The 22,959-nt window shown below is 35.1% G+C and overlaps 2 protein-coding genes across 3 annotated transcripts in view; one reads left to right on the forward strand and one right to left on the reverse strand.

The window, feature by feature from the left end:
* Positions 1 to 16,872, forward strand: part of CCDC73 (coiled-coil domain containing 73) — a 127,833-nt gene extending 110,961 nt beyond the window's left edge. The window contains exons 14-17 of the mRNA XM_049648681.1: positions 7,012 to 7,189; positions 8,699 to 10,195; positions 12,326 to 12,459; positions 16,038 to 16,872. Of these exons, the coding sequence (XP_049504638.1) occupies positions 7,012 to 7,189; positions 8,699 to 10,195; positions 12,326 to 12,459; positions 16,038 to 16,259 (2,031 nt within the window). The 3' untranslated portion in view covers positions 16,260 to 16,872. The remainder of the gene's footprint in view (positions 1 to 7,011; positions 7,190 to 8,698; positions 10,196 to 12,325; positions 12,460 to 16,037) is intronic.
* The window catches only part of EIF3M (eukaryotic translation initiation factor 3 subunit M), a 23,958-nt gene continuing 17,654 nt past the window's right edge, over positions 16,656 to 22,959 (reverse strand). The window contains exons 9-11 of one of the 2 annotated variants that reach the window (XM_049648661.1): positions 18,278 to 18,421; positions 17,308 to 17,368; positions 16,656 to 16,850 (exon numbers count right to left, since the gene is read on the reverse strand). In XM_049648661.1, coding sequence (XP_049504618.1) covers positions 16,730 to 16,850; positions 17,308 to 17,368; positions 18,278 to 18,421 — 326 coding nt within the window. In that variant the 3' untranslated portion in view covers positions 16,656 to 16,729. The remainder of the gene's footprint in view (positions 16,851 to 17,307; positions 17,369 to 18,277; positions 18,422 to 22,959) is intronic. The other variant, XM_049648667.1, reaches the window with a different exon arrangement.

Below are 22,959 nucleotides of genomic sequence, written 5' to 3' on the forward strand. Positions count from 1 at the left end.
TTCTTTCTTTCTTTCTTCTCCCTCCCCTCCCCTTCCCTCTCCTTTCCTTTCCTTTCCTTAGGGAGGGGACCTACTACACAACTGTATACTGAGTCCTGTGAGTCTTCCTAGCAAATCATGGAACCTGGGGGTAGTCTTGGAGACTTACAACACAATCATTTTTGGTAATTTTTGTCTTTCAAGGAACTTGTCCTTTTCATCTAAGTTGTCAAATTTATTGGCAAAGCGTTGCTCATAATATTCCTTTACTGTTCCCTTTCTCTATCAGATCTATACGGATGTCCTCTCTTTCATTTGTGCGTCCCACCTTTCCCTTCCTCCCATTCCATCTCCTCTTCTTCTTCCTCTCTCTCGTCAATTTAGCTAGACTCTCAGCTTTATTTGCCTTTCCAAAGAACCAGGTTTTGACTTCATTGATATCCGTCTCATGTTTGTTCATTTACTATTTCATTGGCTTTTGCTGTTAACTTTATTATGGAGCCTTACTTACATTCTACTTACTTTGGATTTGATGTGGTTTTTTCAGCTCTTTAACATGGACACTTAGATCATTGATTATTGGCCTTTCTTCTTTTCTAGTATCAGCATTTAAAGCTATAAACTGTCCTCTAAACATTGTTACAGCTTCGTCCCACAAATTCTGATATGTAGTGGTTTCATTCTAACTTTTTTTAAGTTTATTGGTTTATTTTGAGAGAGACAAAGATAGCACAAGTGGGGGAGAGGCAGAGAGAGAGAGGGAGAGAGAGAATCCCAAGCAGGCTCTGGACTGCCAGCGCAGAACCCAATGCAGGGCTTGAACTCATGAAACCATGAGACCTCATGACCTGAGTTGAAACCAAGAGTTGGACACTTAACCACCCAGGTGCCCCTGTAGTGGTATCATTCTTATTCATATTTTAAAATTCCTTTTGTGAGGTCTTCCTTGATCCGTGGGAATGGGTATGAGCCATGGTATGGGTATGACCTATAACTGTTGTTTAATTTCCAAGTATTTGAGAATGTTCCAAGTATCTTTCTGTTAATGTTTTCAAATATAATATAGTTGTAGTCAGAGAGCATTTTCTGTAAGACTTTTATCCTTTTCAATATAAATATATCCTTTTAAATATAAATATCCTTTTTCAAAAGACTTGTTAGCCAAGCATATTGCCTATCTTGGTGAATATTTCATGTGCTCTTGAAAAGAATGCATATTCTGTTATTTGTCAGTTGAATGTTTTATAAATGTCAGATCAGGCTGGTTGATGATGATGTTCAAGTCTTTTCTGTCCTGATCTTTTTTGTGTACTTCTATCAATTAGTGGGAGAAGACTATTGAAATCTTTGTGAATTTATCTTTCCATTTTTAGTACTGTCAGTTTTTACTTTGTGTGTTTTTAAGCTCTATTATTAGGTGTATATACATTTATGATTGTTATTTCTTGATTAACTGATCCATCTTTATCCTAGTAATATTTCTTATCTTGAAGTCTATTTTGTATAATATTAATGCAGCTGTTCCATCTTTTATGGGTAGTGTTTGCATTATATATCCTTTTCATCCTGTTACTTTTTCAGTGGGAATATTCATAATTTCTTTATGTTGAGTAATAACATGAGAAAGTCTGGGGTGCCTGAGTGGCTCAGTTGGTTAAGTGTCCGACTTCGGCTCAGTTCATGGTCTCACAGTTTGTGAGTTTAAGCCCCACATCAGGCTCTGTGCTGACAGCTCAGAGCCTGGAGCCTGCTTCAGATTCTGTGTCTCCCTCTCTCTCTCTGCCCCTGCCCTGCTCACACTCTCTCTCAAAAAGTGAATAAACATTAAAAAAAAAAATCAACATGAGGAATTTTTATATTTTCTTTTTGAGAACTGTTTCATATATATATATATATATATATATATATATATATATATTGTGGTAAAATATACATAAAATTTACTAAAACTATATGTGTGCAGTTCAGTGGCATTAAGTTCATAAATAAATAGGCATGGGCATGGTTGTGTACTAATAAATTATATTTCCAAAAACAGTAGGCCAGATTTGGCCCACTGGCCATAGTTTGTCAACTACTTTTCTAGAGCTTAATTGAACATAGTCTGTTTTCAAAATTATGTTAAATTCTTTGGTTAGTAAGAAGTTTACAATACTATATTCTCATTTTCTTTTACTCAGTCTTTGTGTTATTTTTATAATACACTTTCACGTATGTTATCAACTCCACCATATATTATTTTATTTAGTTTAATTTTATTTTTTTAATTAAAAAATTGTTTTTTCATGTTTATTTACTTTTGAGAAAGAGACAGAGACAGAATGCGAGTTGGGGAGGGGCAGAGAGAGAAGGAGATGCAGATTCTGAAGCAGCAGGCTCCAGGCTCTGACCTGTCAGCAGAGCCTGATGCGGGGCTTGAACTCACGGACCATGAGATCATGACCTGAGCCAAAGTCAGACGCTTAACCAACTGAGCCACCCAGGTGCCCCAATTTTTTTTTAATGTTTATTGTTGAGAGAGAGAGAGAGACAGAGTGTGAGCAGGGGAGGGGCAGAGAGAGAGAGAGAGACAGAATCTGAAGCAGGGTCCCAGCTCAGAGCTGTCAACACAGAGCCTGATGTGGGGCTTGAACCCATGAATAGCGACATCATGACCTGAGCCAAAGTCAGATGCTTAACTGACTGAGCCACACAGCCCTGTTATTTCATTTTTAATTGTTAATTACCTGGTTAAGAAAATTAAGAATTAGAAAATGTCTTTTTGTTTTTTTTAATTAAGTAGGCTCCACGACCCTGAGAGATCAAGAGTCACTGCTTCACTAAGCCAGCCAGGCACCCAAAAAATCAGAGAAAATATCTTTTATATTCACTCATATTTGCCATTCCCGGCCCTCTTTATTCACTTCTGTAGATCCAGGTTTCTACCTGGTATCCTATTGCTTGTTTGAAGAACTTCCTTTAATTGTGTGTGTGTGTGTGTGTGTGTACGTGTCTGTTTGTGTGTGCGTGCACAGGTGCATCTGGGTGAGGAATTTTCACAGCTTTTGTCTGGAAAAATGTTTATTTCTCCTTAATCTTTAAAGGGTATTTTCACTGGATATAAAATTCTAGATGGACAATACTTTTCTTTCATTAATTTGAAGATGCTGTTGCACTATTTTCTTGCTTACGTTGCATCTGGCAAGAAGTCTACAGTTATTATATTCACATCCTCTTTGTAAGTGTTTTTGTTTTTTTTATCTCTGATGTAGTACCTTGGTTTGGTTATTTTGTTTGGGATTTGTGGAATGAATTCTTGAATCTGTAGATTTATAGTTTTCATTAAATTTAGAGGATTTTTGGTCATTACTTCAGATTTTTTTTCTGTCCCCTTCCTTTCCTTTCATGGGACTTCAACTACACATGTTAAACTAGCAGGATAAACATCCCACAGGTTACCAGGTGCTGCACATCTTTTTGTCTTTTTTCTCTCACTTCTTCGATTGGGGTTTTCTATTATTTCTGTGTCCTGAAGTCCAATTATCTTTTGTTCTATTTTGTTTAATCTGTTGTTAAGCCTATCCAGTGAGTTTTTATTTCAGATACTGTATATATCATCTCTAGAATTCCCACTTCTTTTGTGTGTGTGTGTGTGGGGGGTATATATTTTTTATTATATTCATGTTGTTGTCCTTTAAATCCTTGAACATTTATAATAGTTTAAAATTTTGTTTGCTAAATCCATCATCTCTGTCATTTGTTTCTGTTGACATTTAAAATTACAACTCAGTGGCATTAATTACAAGTATAGAGTTGTGCAATCTTCACCATTTCCAGGATTTTATCATCATCCCAAACCGAAACTGTGTAACCATTAACCAGTGACTCCCAACTTCCCTCTCTCCCCAGCTCCTAATAACCTCTAGTTTACTTTCCAACTCTATGAATTTGCCTATTCTGTATATTTTATGTAAGTGTAATTGTGTAATACTTTTCCTTTTTGTCTGACTTATTTCACCTAGCATAAAGTTCTCAGAGTTGACCCGTGTTGCAGCATGTATTAGAACTTTATTCCTTTTACAGCAGAATAATATTCCCTTGTATGGATACACGATGTTTTGTTTATTCATTCATCTGTTAATGACACTTGGGTTTTCACCTTTTGGCTATTGTGAATAACACTCTTTTGAACACTGACGTACAACCATCTGAGTCTCTGTTTTCAGTTTTGGGGGGTATATATCTAGGAGTGGATTTGCTGAGTCATATGGCAATTCTATAATAAACATTTTGAGGAACTGCCTTGTTTTAACTCTAAGAGTGGATGTCTTTCTAAGTCAGTTGAAATTGACATATCACAGTTCCTGTGCCATAATTAATTTATACAGCCCTTTACTGTAGGACATCCTTGTACAAATTTTCTGTACTTTTGCAATTATTTCGTTAGGATAAATTTCCAGAAACAGTTTTGCTGGGTCAAAGAGCTTGTTTACTTATAGTTTTGACACATATTGCCTTCCAGAAAGATTGTACCAATTTATACTCCCACCAACCACATATAAAAGTACCTGTGTACCCAAACTCGAATACTTTTATCAGTTAAAAAAAATTGTTTTTAATTTATTTGGGGAGGGGGGGAGAAGGGAGAGAGAGACAGAAAGAGGATCCCAAGCAGGCTCAGCACTGACAGTGCAGAGCCCAATGCAGGGCTCAGACTCACAAACTGTCAGATCATGACCTAAGCCAAAATCAAGAGTCAGATGCTTAACCCACTGAGCAACCCAGGCGCCCTGTTACTTTTATCAGTTTTTATTTACATTTTTATTAAACATATTTTCATGTGTGTCAGTTACATTTGAGTTACTAGTGTATATATTCCCATTTACAAGTACACACAAAAAAACTTTTTGATCCTATGTCCATCTCTAAATACAAGTCTGTTTTCCCCTGTAGAGTCAAGTTTCTTCAAAGAGTGGTCTAAACTCATACCCTTTAGTTCCTTCCTTCCTATTTATTCATCCTTCAACATAGGGCAATCTGGCTTCACCCCTCCCACCCCATCCAATGGATGGACACTACTTCCAATGGACATTTTTCAGTCCTTTTGATAATACATTGATACGGTCTCCTTCTTGAATACCCGTTCTCCTTTTCTTCTACCATATTTTACTCCTCTGTGTTTCTCCCTCTCAAGCTTCTCTTTAAAGTGGAAATAATAGTTATTCTTACCATTAATTAAGCAACCATGAGTTATATGCTTTATAAACAGAATTGAATTTATTCTCCTAACTACCATATTGTTTTTTGTCAATCTCCTTTGCTGATTTTTCCTGCAATGGTTTTCATTAGCATTTTATCCTATACCCTTTTTCCCCCTCAAAATATACTCTTATTAGTTTCATCAACTTGTACATCTTCTGTTGCCATCTGTCTATCCATGATTTTCAAATATACACTTCCAGGTAAATTTTCTTTCATAAACTCCAGATACATGTATCTAAATGTTCATTAGACTTCCCTACTTTAATATCTTCCTAACCCTTCAAACTCAGCAGGTTCAAACAACCCATGATATTTTCCTCCAAATCTGCTACTAACTCCTGTTTTCTAGCTGAGTAAATAACATCCATTCACCTATGGTGAATCTGAATTCTGTAACCTGAACTCTGTAAATCAATCTGGACTCTCCTTCTTATCATTCATCAAGTCCTATTGATTAGCTTGTAAATACTTCTTGTATCTATTCAGTTCTTCATCTTTACTGCTATCACATGGACTGTGACACTGTGACACTCTTCTGATGCATCTCTGTCTCATGTTGTCTCCCTTTAATTCAGTATTTTTCAGACTTCTATGCACAGCCTACTAGTGGTCATGGAAATTAGTGATTTGTGGCCAGTACTCTTTAAAAAATGAAATAAAGTGCATATGAAACATAATGCATCACATTAAGAGTAGACATTACTTGGTGTGCTTGCTGTTGTAAAACATTTATTTCTCATTGCAGGTTTTAATCAACGAGTTTGAAACATTATTCTTGATGCTGCAGCCAGAATGGTCTTTCCAGTCAGATGTTACTTGTCTAAAACCATTCAGTTGTCTTCCTGAAACTCCTCAGCATCCTATATTTGGCCCTTAATGACCTGGGCATAACATCCCAAGCCTCATTTCTCTCCATTCTCCCAGTGTCCAAGCTCTAGCTGAAGTAAATCATGAGTAGTTCCATGTAAAGACTATACTCTTGCTTGCTTTTAAGCATCTGTATATGCCATGTTTTCCCTGGAGTGCCTTCTTATCCCCATCTACATTATTTCTTTTCCTATCTTCCCCACTGGATTGTGAGTTTTTTGAAGCTAGGGACTATGTTGTTCATCACTGTATCCCAAAGCCTAGTGCAGTGCTTCCATGGAACAAGTGCTGAATATACAGGGGGTTGAATTGATTCATTATTTTAAGGATGCATAAAAATACCAAACACTCAAAACAATTTGCTTGCCATGACTACTTTGCTTTTAATAAGAGTGGTTCTTTTATTATATATGTGAAATTTCATAATAATGTGGAATGCATGTTTGAAAACATCAAAGGGTCTCAATTTTGTTTAAATATGATAGACCATACAAAATGTAGTTAAAGTGATCTTGTTACAAAGAGTATTATTGGGGCATCTGGGTGGCTCAGTCAGTTAAGTAAGTGTCTGACTTCAGCTCAGGTCATGATCTCTAAGGCTGGTGAGTTCAAGCCCTGCGTCACGCACTGTGCTGACAATTCAGAGCCTGGAGCCTGCTTTAGATTCTGTGTCTCCCTGTTTGCCCCTCCCCTGCTTTCTTGCGCTCCCGTACACGTGCTCTCTCTCTCAAAAATAAACATTAAAAAAAATTAAAAAGTAGTATATTAAACTTAGTAAAAAAAATAATTTGGCTTTTAAATAGAAATTGCTGAATGGTTGACTTGAAACAGATTCCACTTTTACCAGCAAAATTTGTTCAAATGTCTTATACTTTTTAACAATATGTTTTTTACATTAGAGGTATTTTTTCCATGTTACTTTAGAATCTTCCAGAAGTAAATACTAAAAACAGTGAAATGTCAATGGAAAAACCAGAAAATACTATCATACAGAAATGTAATTCTGGACAAGAAATAAAGACAGACACTATGAGTTTTTGTTCAGATACTAACTACAGAGAAGAGGAGAAGAAAGAAGACCCATTTATAGAAATAATAGAAGGTAACCTAACACATTGCTATTTTCTAATTTGATGTATTGAGAGCCCCACCCCACCTTTTCTCCTACAAATAAAGGATCTGTCAAAGTGCTGTGCTAGGCCATGTATGGAATTTAGGGGAACATCAGTTATATATAGTCTTTGAGGATCTTGTACTGTATCTGAAGAAATACTTTTTCATTTGTGTAGGTCTTAAGACAGGCTTCTTTTGAGATGTCATTTACAGTCAATATTTTGGGGGAAAATTACATTCCTGTCTTCCCTAATCACTTACTCCATGGCGTTTTGCATTATGGTTTCTGCCTTCACTGCCTTGGGGAGTGTGTTCTCTGGGCTACCCATAACCTTCTGATAATCAGACCTGGAACACTTTCCTTAGTTCAAAAGACCTTTCTGTAACCATTGAAGTAATTTACTAATTTGTCTGTCTTGAAAAAGAGTTGTTTAAAGACCATAAACTTATTGTATGAACATGTTCAAACCTAGGCTGAACAACCACTTGGTGGAGATGTTGTAGAGAGAATGAATGGACTAAAATCCTTCAAATCCTGAATGTTGTATTCTAGGTTATTTTAACTATACAGAAAATTTAAAATCTATGGTTAAAACCCAGATGAATAAAATAAGTATTCTCAACATTTGCCCAAAAGTATCCAAAAATTTTTAAATACTTAGAAGGTAATGATCAAGTGACAACTGACAGTCTTGAAGAAATCAGCTAGCAATTCTGGATCGTAGATAGTGATAAAAAGAAAACTACAGACCTAAAATGGAATCACTTGTATTAAGAACCCAATGTCAGCAAGCCTCCAGTACCTAAGCAAACTGTGGTTTCAACCCCCAGGAATATAACCTTTAACCAGTTAACCTGGAATTTCCTGGTCAGCAATAAGAAATCTGGTAGGCCCCTTTCCCATTAGGAGAGTGACTTTGCCTAAAACAATGGATTCTTTGGTAATAATTTTCTTTTTTCCACTCATTCTCTTTTAAAACCTTTCCTTTTCTATAGCTCAGTGGGGCTTCTATTTGCTAGGTGGAATGCTGATTGAATGGATCATTTAATGAAGCCAGTTAGATCTTCAGACTTCCTTGGTTAAATTTTTGTTTGACAGTAGTAATAGAAATTAGAGTCTAACTTGTTAGGATAAATTCATTTTTATCGACTCAGCTGTGTGTACATGGAATTGTACTGTATGCTCAAAAGGAAGTGTAATAGACTAGAGAACTAAAAACCATTTTGTAATATCCTCAACCTACTTGCCCCTTTTTAAACCAAAAATGCTTTTGTTGTTATGAAATAAAAATTTCATATGAGGAGAGCCGAAAATATTTAGCATGCTAAATATATGACAAAGATAACTCAACATTTAGGTAAAACTGGTGTTTTGTGTAATGGCCAATAAAATATTTAAGACTAAATATGTTTTTATAAAAATAGGTCATACATTTTGTCTTATAAAAGCAGGCTTTAGTGTGTAATATAAAAATTTACTGTATTCTCATCATGACAGATTTACAGCTTTTTGAAAAAAGCTCCAAGAATGAAAGTGATCCTGCTATACCTCAGGATGAAAATCAAAGTGAAGTCTCCCTAAGCAAAACCCTCTGCATAGAAAAAGAACTAATCAGTCAAGGACAAACCTTAAATGTTACAGACCTTAGAAAAGCAGTTACTTCAGAAAAAAAAGACAAGGTGCATTTGGAAAAAGACAATGATTGTACAGAATTTAAGTCACCAAACAATTCATGTTTAATGGCAGACAGATCGACAGAAACAGAAAAGATACACCTAGAAAGAACTGAAAGATCTGATCTTCACTATGCAGACATCCACCTGGAGGTTGAAAATACCAGAACATCATCTAACAATATCTTAAATGAGATGTCTCACCTTACAAATCAAAAGAAAGATGGTTCTGAAGATGAACCATTCAAACAATTCAGATTGCTTCCAGGGATTCAAGAAAATGCCACGGAGAAGGAAATTCCAAATAGTGACCAAACCGGAGCAGATCTGGATTCATCTCTAAATGTAAAAAATCCTGTTCAGTGTCAGAAATACAGTTTGCAGGATTCAAGTAATGTTATGTTAGATGATAAACAATGTAAAATAAACCAAATGCAACTGTTAAGTAAAAAAAGTGAGTGCAGTGTATTGCCATTTAAACAAACTTCAGTTTTTCGGCAAATCTGTAACGATACCTCAGAGAAACCAGAACTACCTATTTCCTTTGATACAGCAGTTAACCACCCCATTTCATCTGCTTTCAGTGATAATTTGAAAGTACTTAAGAATGCAAATAAAAATGTTAATATTATGCCTACATTGGTGAAACCCAACTCAAGCCCTAGGGAAAGAACTGTATGGAAAAATCTGAATGATATGGACACTAGTCAACTAAAGAACTGTTTGGGATGTTTAGAAAACAGTGTCACCATTTCCCATCTCCAGATTAACAATGAGAACGTACATACTTCACAAGCCAAAGACATGAAAACGGCTATTCCTACAAAAACTTCCACAGAAATACAGTTTTCCAATAAAGAGAGTCAGATTGATGAGAATCAGATAACTGAAGCCACAAAAAATGACCTCTTCCTTTTTGTGAATGTTAATGAAAGACAGCATACATTGTTAAATAATACAGAGAAAACAGAGTCATTAAATGACATCGTTTCAGGAGAAATTTACAGTGAAGGACAGCTGGAAGAATCATGTTCATTTCACATAAAGCCATCTGGAGATTTAGTAAACAGAAGTGGAAGGTCAGCCTTTGATCTTTCAACTTCAGATAAAAAAACTGAGAAAATTCCAGTATATGTGAATTTTTTAGACCCCAGTCCTTGGTCAAAAGTAAATCAAATTGAAAGTCAAACACTGAGCACTTCAACCTCTAGCATTCCTTTGTTGCTGCAGGAGAGACCAACAGGCCCATCAGAAAACAAAAATATGGTTTCAGTGACACTTTGCAAAAATGTTGATGATATCAGGAAGGATACTGGTCCAGGTAAAAAAAAAAAAAAAAAAGTTTAGGTTTTCTTTTAAAATTTGAATTTCTACTCGTTATCCTTGATAGTCTCCAAACCATTATGTTTCAAATGAAACCATTTCGTTTAAAAACTGCCTAAACCTACTGAGAACAAACTGAGGGTTGATGGGGGGTGGGAGGGAGGGCAGGGTGGGTGATGGGTATTGAGGAGGGCACCTTTTGGGATGAGCACTGGGTGTTGTATGGAAACCAATTTGACAGTAAATTTCATATATTAAAAAATAAAAAAAAAATTAAAAAAAAAAAAAAATAAAAACTGCCTAAACCTAAAATACAGAATACTCCATATATGTATATAGGTAAAAGTGGGAAAGGTTTTCCTTAAACGTAAGTGGGACTTTTCACCTAAATCTGAGCCACTAGTATCAACAGGTACTGAGGTGCACACGCATATTGCAGATTAAAAAAAAATCCTCAAGGAACTGGAAACAGCAGAAATGAACACAGGCCCTGGTATTAATTTTTAATTAGGAACAACTACCTAATTGGAGTCAAGTTGTTCCTAAGGCTTCTGCCAGTGGGCATGTTTATTCCTTTTCATTCTATACTGAAAAAACTTCCTTCCCTCACTTGCTTCCCCGAATTTTCTACTGCTTTCCTTAATTTTTCTTTTAGCTGTCCCTTCACTAGTACTAGAATCCAGCTTTGTCTTCATTTTACAAGTATTGTTGAGGTATAACATTAATACATTTCAGATCATTGATATTTGTCACTGAAACACTTTAAATGGAATCCCTTAATTATGTACCAATATTAAAACATTCAAACGTTATTTCAGAGAATAGTGTATTCTAACCACCACATGAAATAACATTATGTCCAAGTCTTGCTTTATAAAAATATTCTAGAATAAAAAAATAGGGGAGAGGTAGATGAACTACATATGACTTAATAGTGATGGGTGTTGGGAGCCGGGTGATGGTATGAGGTTCATACTCTTTGTGTATCTGAAATTCTTCCCACTAAAAATATTTAAAAATAGAAATATACCACATATCATGTATAAGTGCTGTACAAATGTAATTTGAACGATAGTTTATGAAAAAAAATCTTTTGCTAACAGCAATCTCACAATCAAAGTTACGGAGGTTGTTAAAGATATTCTCAGAATTATTTGTAAATATAAACTAATTTATTTGCTGGTTTAACAGTATGCATTTAGACCCATTAAAGTAATGCAGATTACAAGGAAAGCTCTGAATGGCCCTCAGAGCTAGCTAATAGGCTTCTTTTAAAAAGACAACTGATAGAACTTTGAAGAAAAATTGGGAATTAAAAGCAAAATGAAGTGTATCAGGTTTACCAGCATAAATGGAGAAGTAATGTAGGGAAAAACAGAAAACACCAAAAACTGTAAAAACTTCCTACTTTCCTAATAAAATGTAGTAACTTCAGATTCCATTAATTTTGAATCTGTTGAATGCTGCAATTTGTCAAGTGCTGTTAGTGAAGGGGCTAATCTTCAATCTCTGTGATATCAATAAGGATGGGAGAGATCTAAAATTCTGTAGAAATTCAGCTTGTAAAATGTCCACTCATAAAAGATACAAGTGTCTTTTAACCTTCAAAGCTGACATGTCTCTCTAAATCATTTTTACCTATTTATTAAATTCCAGTGATCCCTACTAGACAGCCCTTTGTTGGGCTTCTTACTGTGGCTCATTTCTTTAAATATATTTCATAAATACGACTTTTAGTTGATTCAGACTTTTCCCATTAATCTGAATTGTAAGATGCTCACTTCATATAAATGTTTACCTCTGTGGCAATGCAATAACCAGTGGAAGAAGGATAACGTTTTATGTGAGTTACGTTATGTTAGAAGGTATTTATGCCATTTCACACATTTTAACATGAAATCAGGTTTTAGAAAGCAGCAATAAAAAATGTTTTCTGAAATGAAATGCCTATGTGTATTAACAGCAAAGTCAATGTAAACTATAAAATGTTAAAAATAAAAACAAAATAGAAATAGTTACTTTTTAAATACAAAAGCATAGATAGGATCAGAGAAAAACAAGTTCAGTCACTAAAACGAGTGTCTGGAGAATAAAATTCAGTTGTTGCCATTTCCTCTTTGTCAACCAGATACTACCAGCATTAACAGAGTTGCTGACACTTTGAATAGCTCAAGTATCCATCCAGATCCCAAGGGAGAGCCCAGCAAAGAGAGGAATGCAATTGCAAAGACTTTTTACGATTCTTCTTTTCCCACAGAACACGTAAGTCAATTAAAAATATTGCTGAGCAGACCTTAGTGAGCTAATTCTACAGATATGTGTAGAACTGTATGCATCTGGATGCTTTAAGACCTAACTGATCTCCAAAATAATATCAAGAGGGCAACATGGCACCATTTTTCACAATTAAGGTTGATGGAAAACAGCAGGAAAAAGTCACAGTGCATAAATCAAATAGATATAATCCAGCCTGTTTGGGGAAGGACAGTGTGAGGTAGTGTATTATGTATCTACTTCTATTTTTTTAGTCACCTAAATTTAGGAGTAGTGGCATTTGAGCATTTAAAATTTTCTTAATAAAAGATGCCTTAAAATAATCCAATCAATTAAATTCCATTGTTCTTGACATTGCTTAATTACATCATTTTGAGAAACTACTGCAAAGGAATTTCTTTTAAATTACTTCGGTTAGAAGACAGTAGGAGAAAGGATCAAATATCCTTAATATATAATATCAAATAGGAATATGTATGTGTGTGTATGCATATACATTTGTAGACATTACATGGCTCCAAGAGTCCATTTGTCATATGAAAAGCAAGCACAGCTGACCAGTTTTGGGGCAAAATTTTTAAGTTACTATTATCTCAGAGTACAAAACTTTAGCATGAAAAAGGCTGTATTGTTCAAAATCTAAAAAAACAGGCAATTCTAGGTGTTAACCCCTAAAAAGTATAACGTAAAAAGGTTTGGCAAGATCACTTACAGAAAAAAATCAACTACGTGGGGACAGATTTTAAAACCATCGTGTATTTTTTTTAATTTTAGAAGTTCATATTAAATAACTTTCTCTTTAGCACCTATAAACTAAAAATTGTAGTACTAACACAGCATTAACAAGTAACAACTTTTAACAATGTATTTTATTTTTTATTTTAAATAGGGAAAGTACGCACATGAGGGGTAGAGAGAGAGAATCTTAAGCAGGCTCCATGCTCAGAGAGGAGCCCTACTCAGGGCTCAATCCTGCAACCCTGGGATCATGACCTGAGTCAAAATCAAGAGGTGGATGCTCAACTGACTGAGCAACCCAGGGGCCCCTTACTTTCCTTTTTTAATTAAATTATTTAAATTTTAAAAAGTGAGCCCAGGCTGAAAAAGGCGGCTAGTAATCTGGCTCAGGGCAATTTTAGGCCTAAGAGTAGATCTTTTAGGCAGAAAGAGGAGGTAAAAAGGTAATGATTTTTTAGGAAAGGAAGGAGTAAAGATATGTAGCAACATCTCTGGAACTAGAATTACTGCTATAGGCTGCAAAACCTCTGTAAGTCAAATTCGGACAAGTTTTGCTAAATGTAAACTTTACGCTCCATCTTGTTTCTCCAGCCTATCCCTGCTCCTGCCCCTCCCACCAAGTAGGCAGTTAAGGGGAAAGAAACTAAAGTAGTTATGTGTAAATGTCTTTTTCCTCTCCATCATCAAGATAAAAAGTCAAAGAATAACGAAAATCAGGTAATTTATACTTGATGACAAATGCACCAAACTGCATCACACTGTGATGGCAAGAACAGGTTAAAATTAGGTACCATCAGTGAGTTTATCTCAACATCAGCAACTAAATTTAAATTTGATTGCTTTCTCTGCATCTATTCTCTGTATTGCATGGATGACCTACAGTCATTTTGGCCCTGTGAGCTAAATGACATATGTTGGGCACTTTTACATTCAAGACATTATCAGAAATACACATTTATGTACATTTTTTTTATCCATTACCAGTTACTCTACAGTAGCATTTTGCAACTAAATGGTGCTAAGGGTGAGGCCACAAAACTTAAATGACTTGCCTGTGGTCTCCTGGCAGTCCTGTGCTGATACTTTTGTTTTCATATGTTATTTCATAAAAACATAGGCAATCAAACTATGACATAGCGTCACTGCAAGGAACAAAGGCTAAGATTACAAGGGGACTGGGGCGCCTGGGTGGCTCAGTCGGTTAAGCGTCCGACTTCGGCTCAGGTCACGTTCTCGTGGTGTGTGGGTTCGAGCCCCGCGTCGGGCTCTGTGCTGACTGCTAGCCTGGAGCCTGTTTCAGATTCTGTGTCTCCCTCTCTCTCTGACCCTCCCCCGTTCATGCTCTGTCTGTCTCAAAAATAAATAAATGTTAAAAAAAAAAAAAAAAAGATTACAAGGGGACTGGTGGCTGACTGTAGAATTCTCAGGAGCCAAACAGACCCATCCAGAAGGAGCAACTCTTGGGAAAGGGAGGTTAAATGTAAACAGTTAAGCTCATTTAAGAATTATTACTCTGTAATCTTGCTTTGAAAACGTTATGCATATGCCACCTTTTCCAGTCAAAGTGGGAGATTTTAATGTAAGGCAGTACTCGAAGATCTTCACAAAGATCTATTAACAAATGACATTCATTATAGCCTAATTTATAACTGAGCTTTTCCCACCAACTTAAATGTTCAACATATTAAATTATGGAACATGGAATATAATGGAGCGATGTTGTTAACTTTTTAAGAGCAGAGGAAAATACTAAAAATATTTTTAACACAAAACAGAAAAAGACAGAAATATGATCCAGATTTTAAAAGTGTATATATACACAGAAGAGAGACCAGAATATTTACATCAAAATGTTTAATGGTACTTGGGATTTTAGGTAATTTTAATGTCATTCTTATCCTGTTCTTCATTTCTAAAATATGTGACTTTTTATCAGAAGATTTTATCTGGAATCCAAGAAGACCATCAAAGATTTATTTTTCTTCAGGAAATTAACTCAAATTTATTTTTGTGCAGCCACTGACAATGGTTTATGAGAAATTTTAAAGACTGAGGAAATAGCCCACGAGGGAAAAACCAAGATCTAAAATTCTATAGAATGATCAAATACACTAAAAATAGAAAAAAGATAGTAGCAAACAATACCAAAATGTGTTGACTGGTCTCCCTGGATAGATTACTAATGAATTTGATTTCTTTATACTTTTTCCTCTATTTTCTAAACTTCCAATAATTATCAGAAAAAAAATCTTACAATTAAAAACTTACATAATTTTTAAACACAGTATTAGAAGTATGATCCAATGCAGTGCCTTGGAAACATGCCAACTTCCAAATACCTCACTGTTCTTTCCTGTTTGTCCAACAGTGGTGCTCTGAAGCATGAGAGGAAACATGAAGTAAAAGGCAGTTTTTATAAGGCAGTCTACCTCTGTTAGCATTTTTAATTTTCTCCTGGTTTTGATAGAAGATACAAAACATAGACATGTTTGGGAAGGGAAGGGGAGTAGCAGACAAAACAGATTTTTATCTGTAATTGTTTTAAGTATCTTCTTTCAGTGTAAGCTTAAGACCTTTTAGAAAAGGTTCATGGTAGTACTGGGCTCTATTAGAGATCTTAAGGAGCTACTACACAGACCTAAGCCTCCACATTCACATTTTATTGTTTTTTTGTGCCAAATTAAGGTAGTTGCTGAAAATTAGCCAAGAAAAATGATGGCTTTATCACATAGTCATAATTGCACAGCCTTAAGGATTTTAACTCTTGTTGATGACTTTAAAAAATGAGTAATTTCAACACTAAGTAAAATAAGTTTGGTCTTTCCTAGGTGAAAATAAAGCCTCTGAAATCAACTCTGCCACAAAGCCATTTTCAGGCAATCAAGATTAAAGATACTACCAATGTGGCTGCATCATCTCCTGGTGAAGAGGACTGGCAGAGCCTGGAAACAAATCAAGTTAATGAAATCGAAAAGTTCCTAAGCTTAGAAAATGACAACCACCCTAAGAAAAGAAAAACAGAAGAGATGCTGGAAAAAATGACAGAGTAAAAGGACTTTGATAAATGCTTTCAAGTAGTGAATGGACTTAATTGAAATATCAATCATATGGTTTTGACTAGAACAGAATGTTACACTTCAAGCTTTACAGTTATACACACTTTTCCAATTTCTTTTCATGTGATGAAATTATGTTTTTTTGCAAATGCTTCATCTAAGGTAGCTAAGATTGCTTGGTAGCATCCAATTCGCCTTAAGAAAATGTGCTCTCCTCTGTACATCCTTTTACCAAAAAGCTCTTGTTGCACCTTCAACCCCTTTCCTTGCAGAACACAACTTCCGTATTATACAAGATAGGTGGTGACCCTTTGTAACTTATTACTTTGTATTCTCTGAAATTTGTGACTTTTTACATTTCTTTTAAGACAATAAATGTCCAGACTGTAGTCAAATTGAAGTTTTTTTTACTATGATTTGGATTTTTTCCAAAAAGAACAATATTTTCTATATAGCATAAAAATTCATGTATCAGAAAGACTCAAAAGGCTGTTTTTCACTTTGTTCAAGTTTTGTTTCCAGGCATTAAGTGTGTCATACAGTTGTTGCCACTGCTGTTTTCCAAATGTCCGATGTGTACTGTGACTAAAAATTGAAAAATTAAAAACAAAGTTGTTAATCTTTTATCCTTCTGGCATTCTTTTACAATACTACACACTTGTATCTAGCCAAAAACAAGGTTAAATATACATAAAAGACATAAGCTTCTAATTCTCTTACGCTTCTAAATTATTTTTTAAAAATCTTTACCATATTGATGCTAAACGTTCTATTTTCCTGAACTACATACACCAGACACAAAAGTCATTAGTATTCTAGCCAATGCTGAGCCATTAAATGAAATGTGCTGGAAAATAGGACTCTTTCATTAAATAAGCTAATCACATTCAGTCTGAACTTTAATAAAATTATGATAAATAGCAACTATTTAACTACAGTCAACTGGTAAGAACACCACCTTCATTCTCTAAACATTTAAGTTGAAATAATCAGAACAAACTAAATTGTTCTACAAAATGCTGCAAAATCTTAAGTGTCTTACCTCACAACTACTTTCCTCTGGGTTTGATCAATTTTGCAGTAAACCATTTTAGTTCTTACCGCTGAAAAAAGATGGTTTACATGATATGTTATATGGAAAATTCCCAAGAAAAACAGCTAAGATATAAAACTAAACCACAATAAAACCTTACAATTTTCAAATATTTTACAAACTGACTCTTTCAATCTAATAACATTAGCACAGCAATGTGATGGAACCAAGAGGAAGGTCATGCATTTGTCCTATGGTTGCTGGGCAGGCAAATCTACACTGAATATCACGTACAGTTTTTATTACAAATTCTAAGTGTTCTCCCCTACAATCACATATGGGGGGGAATACTAATTTCCTACCTAATATTACTTCTTTTTGGACCATTTGAGACTTAGAGCATTAAAAAGAAACCATGTCAACACTTCTGTACGTTTTATTAATCCTGACCGTACAATTCCCCTAACTTTCAAATTTAAAAAGCCCAGAAAGAAATTTCTAACAATTAAATCACTTTATAATGCAATTATTTCTGGCCATTTGTAAAAAACTGATAATGATCAATATTTACAGATCATTTACTATGTGCCAAGCATTGGGCTAAGTGCTTTACCTGTATTCATTCATTTAATCCTCACAACTACGTAGTAACTCCTACTTTTCTGTTTCACAGAAGACTTGGCCCTCAAACTAGGTCTGATACTTAAAATCTAGGCTCTTAACCACTGTAGTATACTGCCTAAAGGCCTTTATTCTGTATGATTTCAAGGGACAGAACACCAAAAATCACATAGCAATTTGTATTTCCAGTGAATTTTCACCCTGCTGCAAAAATAGTCTGCAAATGTACTAAACATACACATCTGCTGTAAGAGACTCTAGCTTTGTTAGCATATGACTCAGTTTCAAGATACAAACTCTTCTATTCCGCAAGGTAGAAGAGAAATTCTAGGAAAAAAATGAAAATGTTCTGCCTTACCATCAATAACAAATGCTTCAACATCATCGGCTCCAATCTGAAGTTCTTGCTGCATTGTATCAAAAGAAATTTCTTTATTTTCCACTGCCATTCCCATAAAAGTAAGCAGTCTCATTTTTGCCATATTCTGTTCATGTAATAGACCTGAATAACACAGGGGTAAAGCCTGATGAATATCCACACTAGTTAAAGATCTGAAGAATCACAACTATTGTATCAAACTCTTGTGGAAGTCACTGTGAGAGCACTTACAGAGTAATTCTGACAAAGCTGCTTATATCTGCAAACCATAAACTGACCCCATAAATAAATTGTGTAATATTATAATTATTTTTCTAGAACCACATTTTTTTACTACTACACTGCCACAGGTGATAGGTTCAAAGTTAAGAACTTTGGATAGGAACAAAGTTATGGGCTACAGGGGCACCTGAGTGGCTCAGTCGGTTAAGCGCCCGACTTTGGCCAGGTCATGATCTCACGGCTCGTGAGTTCGAGCCCTGCGTTGGGCTCTGTGCGGACAGCCTGTAGCTGCTTAGGATTCTGTATCTCCTCTCTCTGCCCCTGCCCCGCTCATGCTCTGTCTTCTCTCTCTCAAGAATAAAATAAACATTAAAAAAAAAAAGAATGGGCTATAAAATGGTATTTTTTAAGCCCTTAAAGTTCTGCACATTTTACACGTTTTAGTTATACATTTTAGGAGATAAAATGTACAAAGTTCATTTCATAAGAACATTTTTACTTAAACTTATTTTTATTCTTTGTTCTCTATTTAAACACAGGATTCCTTATCTACTTTTTGTCAGTATTACTAGTAAACACGAAGCCTTAAAATATTTTCATATACACTCAGTTACAAAAACATTCCATTTCCCTTTAAGTCACTTTGGATTTAACACTTAAGTCAAAACTACAAAAGTGTGTTTATCATTTAACAATTACAGGCTGGGGCGCCTGGGTGGCTCAGTCGGTTAAGCGTCCGGCTTCAGCTCAGGTCATGATCTCACAGTCCATGAGTTCGAGCCCCGCGTCGGGCTCTGTGCTGACAGCGCAGAGCCTGGAGCCTGCTTCAGATTCTGTGTCTCCCTCTCTCTCTGCCCCTCCCCTGCTCATGCTCTGCCTCTCTCTGTCTCAAAAATAAATAAAAACATTAAAAAAAAAAAATTAAAAAAAAAAACAATTACAGGCTACACTGAAGATGAAATGGAACAGTACCATTAACAAGGATACTTGAAGTAGAAAACTGTACAAATAATTCAAATTCTGCCTTATAATTTCTAATGAAACCTGCTGTTACAATTATTCAGATCACAAACAACTGCGAAACCCAAAAGGAAACTTAACAAATTACCTAGTCCTGATGCTTTCACTTTAAAAAACAAGAAAATGTGAAGAGCGAAGAGATTAAATGACTAACGTATAGTCAAAGTGACAGTACTAGGCTTAAAAAATACATTCGCTTATAACATAAACAACTAATAAGCAAATAAATATTTACAAATCCTGAATATTCTAATTATTACCTGCTCCTAAGTGGAAAAAGCGGAATTATAACACAATATCCTACTTTGCTGATTTGATGCTAATTTATTAATTATATAAAACGAGCTTCCTAAATTAATCTAAAATTACACATTCCTTTTCTCTAAAATTTCAAATAATGTAAACTGAGCAAATGATCAATCATGTACCCTCTAATAATTAAGAGACTCAAGTTTCTATTGTTAAAAAAGTTCTAAGCACTCCATAAATAAACTTGAAATTTATAACATATATTAGCAGAAGACAAGGGAAGCCCATTAATATAGGACATAATCGTCTGTTAATTAGCTGTAATTATGATGCAGGCTTTCTATTTGGCACAGATTCAACAAAAACATGATCATCATAACTCAAATGAATGAGGTATCCAAGTAAGTATTGCTAACCGGGTTTAATGGAAATCTACAAGCATCAAAAAATCAATTAGTGCACATTAACCCTAATTAACAAATGCAAATTAGATGCTGATTAACTTTCTGAAGCAAGAAGGTAGCAACTGTGTAACACCGGATTACATGTAGACATGTTAGGGCAATTCAGTTGACACAAGATAATGCTTACTGTTGGCCCAAGTTGTCAGTGTTAATAAAACAAAGTGTTTTTGATAAACTGATGCCACCTGTAGAATCCAGATATTCGTAACCAGACTCTGATTTGCAATAAATGTTAGTAATACATGTAAAACCAAAAATACACACATTTAATAAGATGTTTTGCCTAAAGTATCTTTTACAAATTTCTAATAAAAGATCGCTAATTTGCCTATGTGTTCAAGAAACTAACAGCAAAATGGAGAATTTGATTTCGAGTTGGCACCATAAATTAGAAATGTTACTCTATGTTCTTCCTATCACAGAGAACTACTACTAAATATTTTCAAGTACAAGAAAATTCTTTAACATTCCCAGTTCTCTGGGTACACACAGTTCTCTTTTAGTATGATAAAATGATAGACACTCCTAAAGTTTCTAAAATCTTTTGACATAAATATACATATAAATAACTCTTTTCTGCTACCCTCTGTGTAGTTACAAGCTTGCCATATACTTAAAAATATATCAGATAAATGAAGATTATTTCTAGAGTGAATTATGTAAAACCTGATCTGTCTTACACGTGGAAACTGGCATTTAAAAACATATCAAATTGATGATACTTTAAAACAAGACCCAAACTTAAAGCCATTAGAACTCTTGTTCTCAAAATCAAAACTATTAAGCCAGTGAAGTATGAGTTACAGACTTGTAGAAAGCTGTGCTTTGTTTCATGAAACTAGAACATTACCTTTGAAGAGGAAGTCACAGTGTTCTGTGTCATATTTCAATTTTAAAGTTATAAAAAAATCTAATTTTATGGAAACATTTATTCATTACTAATATGTCAAAACCTTAATGCAGTAATAAAAAAATGTGCATCATTGAGCAATTTCTGCATTGTCACTGACCCTTGTCTTAAAATGCTGCAATATAGAAAACGTAATTTTAATGCATGCAATAGCTTATGAACCAGTGCTCCTTTGAAACAGTCAATTACACATCAATGGGGGAGTGTCAAAGTGTTAATTACTACTCCTTTTTCCTTGGTGCGTAAATAAAGAGGTTGCTGACATTAACATTCCATCACATAGCTTCATGCCACAAAACAAATTAACTGGGACAGAATGTGGTTTTCTGGGTCTAGTGCACCTGGCAAAGCATTCTACACAAACACACTTGCATCTACTTTATCTTGGTGTATTTCAAATGCCTTATTATGTTCGGAATAATTCAATCTTCCCCAATTCCAATGACTGCAGAAAAATGTACAAGGGATAGAAATTAATGATTACCAAATTGAGGACTAATAATATAATCAAAATAAATTATAAATGTATTTTTCATCTATGTCCCAAACCAGGAAACTAACAATTCAATATTAACATGGAAACTATAACCAACCTCTAAAGTATTCTGATTATTGCCTAGTAGAAAAACAAAGTACCTTAGTTTCATAGTTGACTTCACTCTCCAAAAAATGGTCATTTTAAAACAATATAAATCTGTTCAACTACAGATTTTCTAATTTTTCTCTTTGAATTTTAGTATGTTAAAATCATGCTCCAGAAGGAAATAAAATACTGAATGCATACAGAATTTGCTCAGTGAGGGTAAGATTCAATTCAACTTACCAAACACTAAGCTCTGATTATCTAGAAAGAAAACTCAAAGATTAAAATCATATAAAGCTAAGACTATGCTGTCTTCAACAAGCTGTAGTTAAGAAAGTTTCTCCCATCATGTAACTTCATTTCCAATTCCATCTACAGCTTCACTTAGATCTGCCTAACAATACCATACACTTCTAGAATTTGTTAATGGGGGGGGGGGGGTGCACCAAGCAAACAAAAAATTAGAAGGGGGGGGGGGGGGGGACCCATTTGTTTCAATTATGTAACTATGGCTTCTTTTTAAAAAAGCCCCCAAAATGTAAGGAATAAAAGGTCATTTACAAACAAATAATTTGATTTTAAATAAAGCAGCTTTAGTCATCAAAATTTTGTCAGCTATTAAAATGAGTACATCTAAAAGTTGCCATTATGATCAAACTAATGGTGATCCCTGAAGTTGCTTTTCTGCTCCATCCCCATCCACCATTTACAAACACATATATCAATGGAACTACTTCTATTTGAATCTCCTCTAAGCACCTGCTTCTTGCTAGAACTTTATCTCAAAGCAGGCTGGTCTAGTAGATCTAGAAGAAAGGCCTGAAGTCCAACAAGTTCTTATGGAGAGAAAAAAAGGCCCAGGTTCTCAGATTCCTAGTTTCATGTTCTTTCCACCACAAATGCTATCCTTTACACCTCCTTGGTTTCCAATTCCCAATTCATTCTGAGTAATCTTTTAAACTGTCCACCTAGGTTTGTTGCTGTTCTATTATACATGGTTAGGATAATCTATACAAAAGGCCACAGTCGTATCTGCTGGATCTCACTGTATATGTGAGCTCAAGAATAGCATGTTCCCTTGGGGCGCCTGGGTGGCGCAGTCGGTTAAGCGTCCGGCTTCAGCCAGGTCACGATCTCGCGGTCCGTGAGTTCGAGCCCCGCGTCAGGCTCTGGGCTGATGGCTCGGAGCCTGGAGCCTGTTTCCGATTCTGTG

This window comes from Panthera uncia, chromosome D1 (genome assembly GCF_023721935.1).
Source record: "Panthera uncia isolate 11264 chromosome D1, Puncia_PCG_1.0, whole genome shotgun sequence".
In the NCBI taxonomy this organism is placed as follows: domain Eukaryota; kingdom Metazoa; phylum Chordata; class Mammalia; order Carnivora; family Felidae; genus Panthera; species Panthera uncia.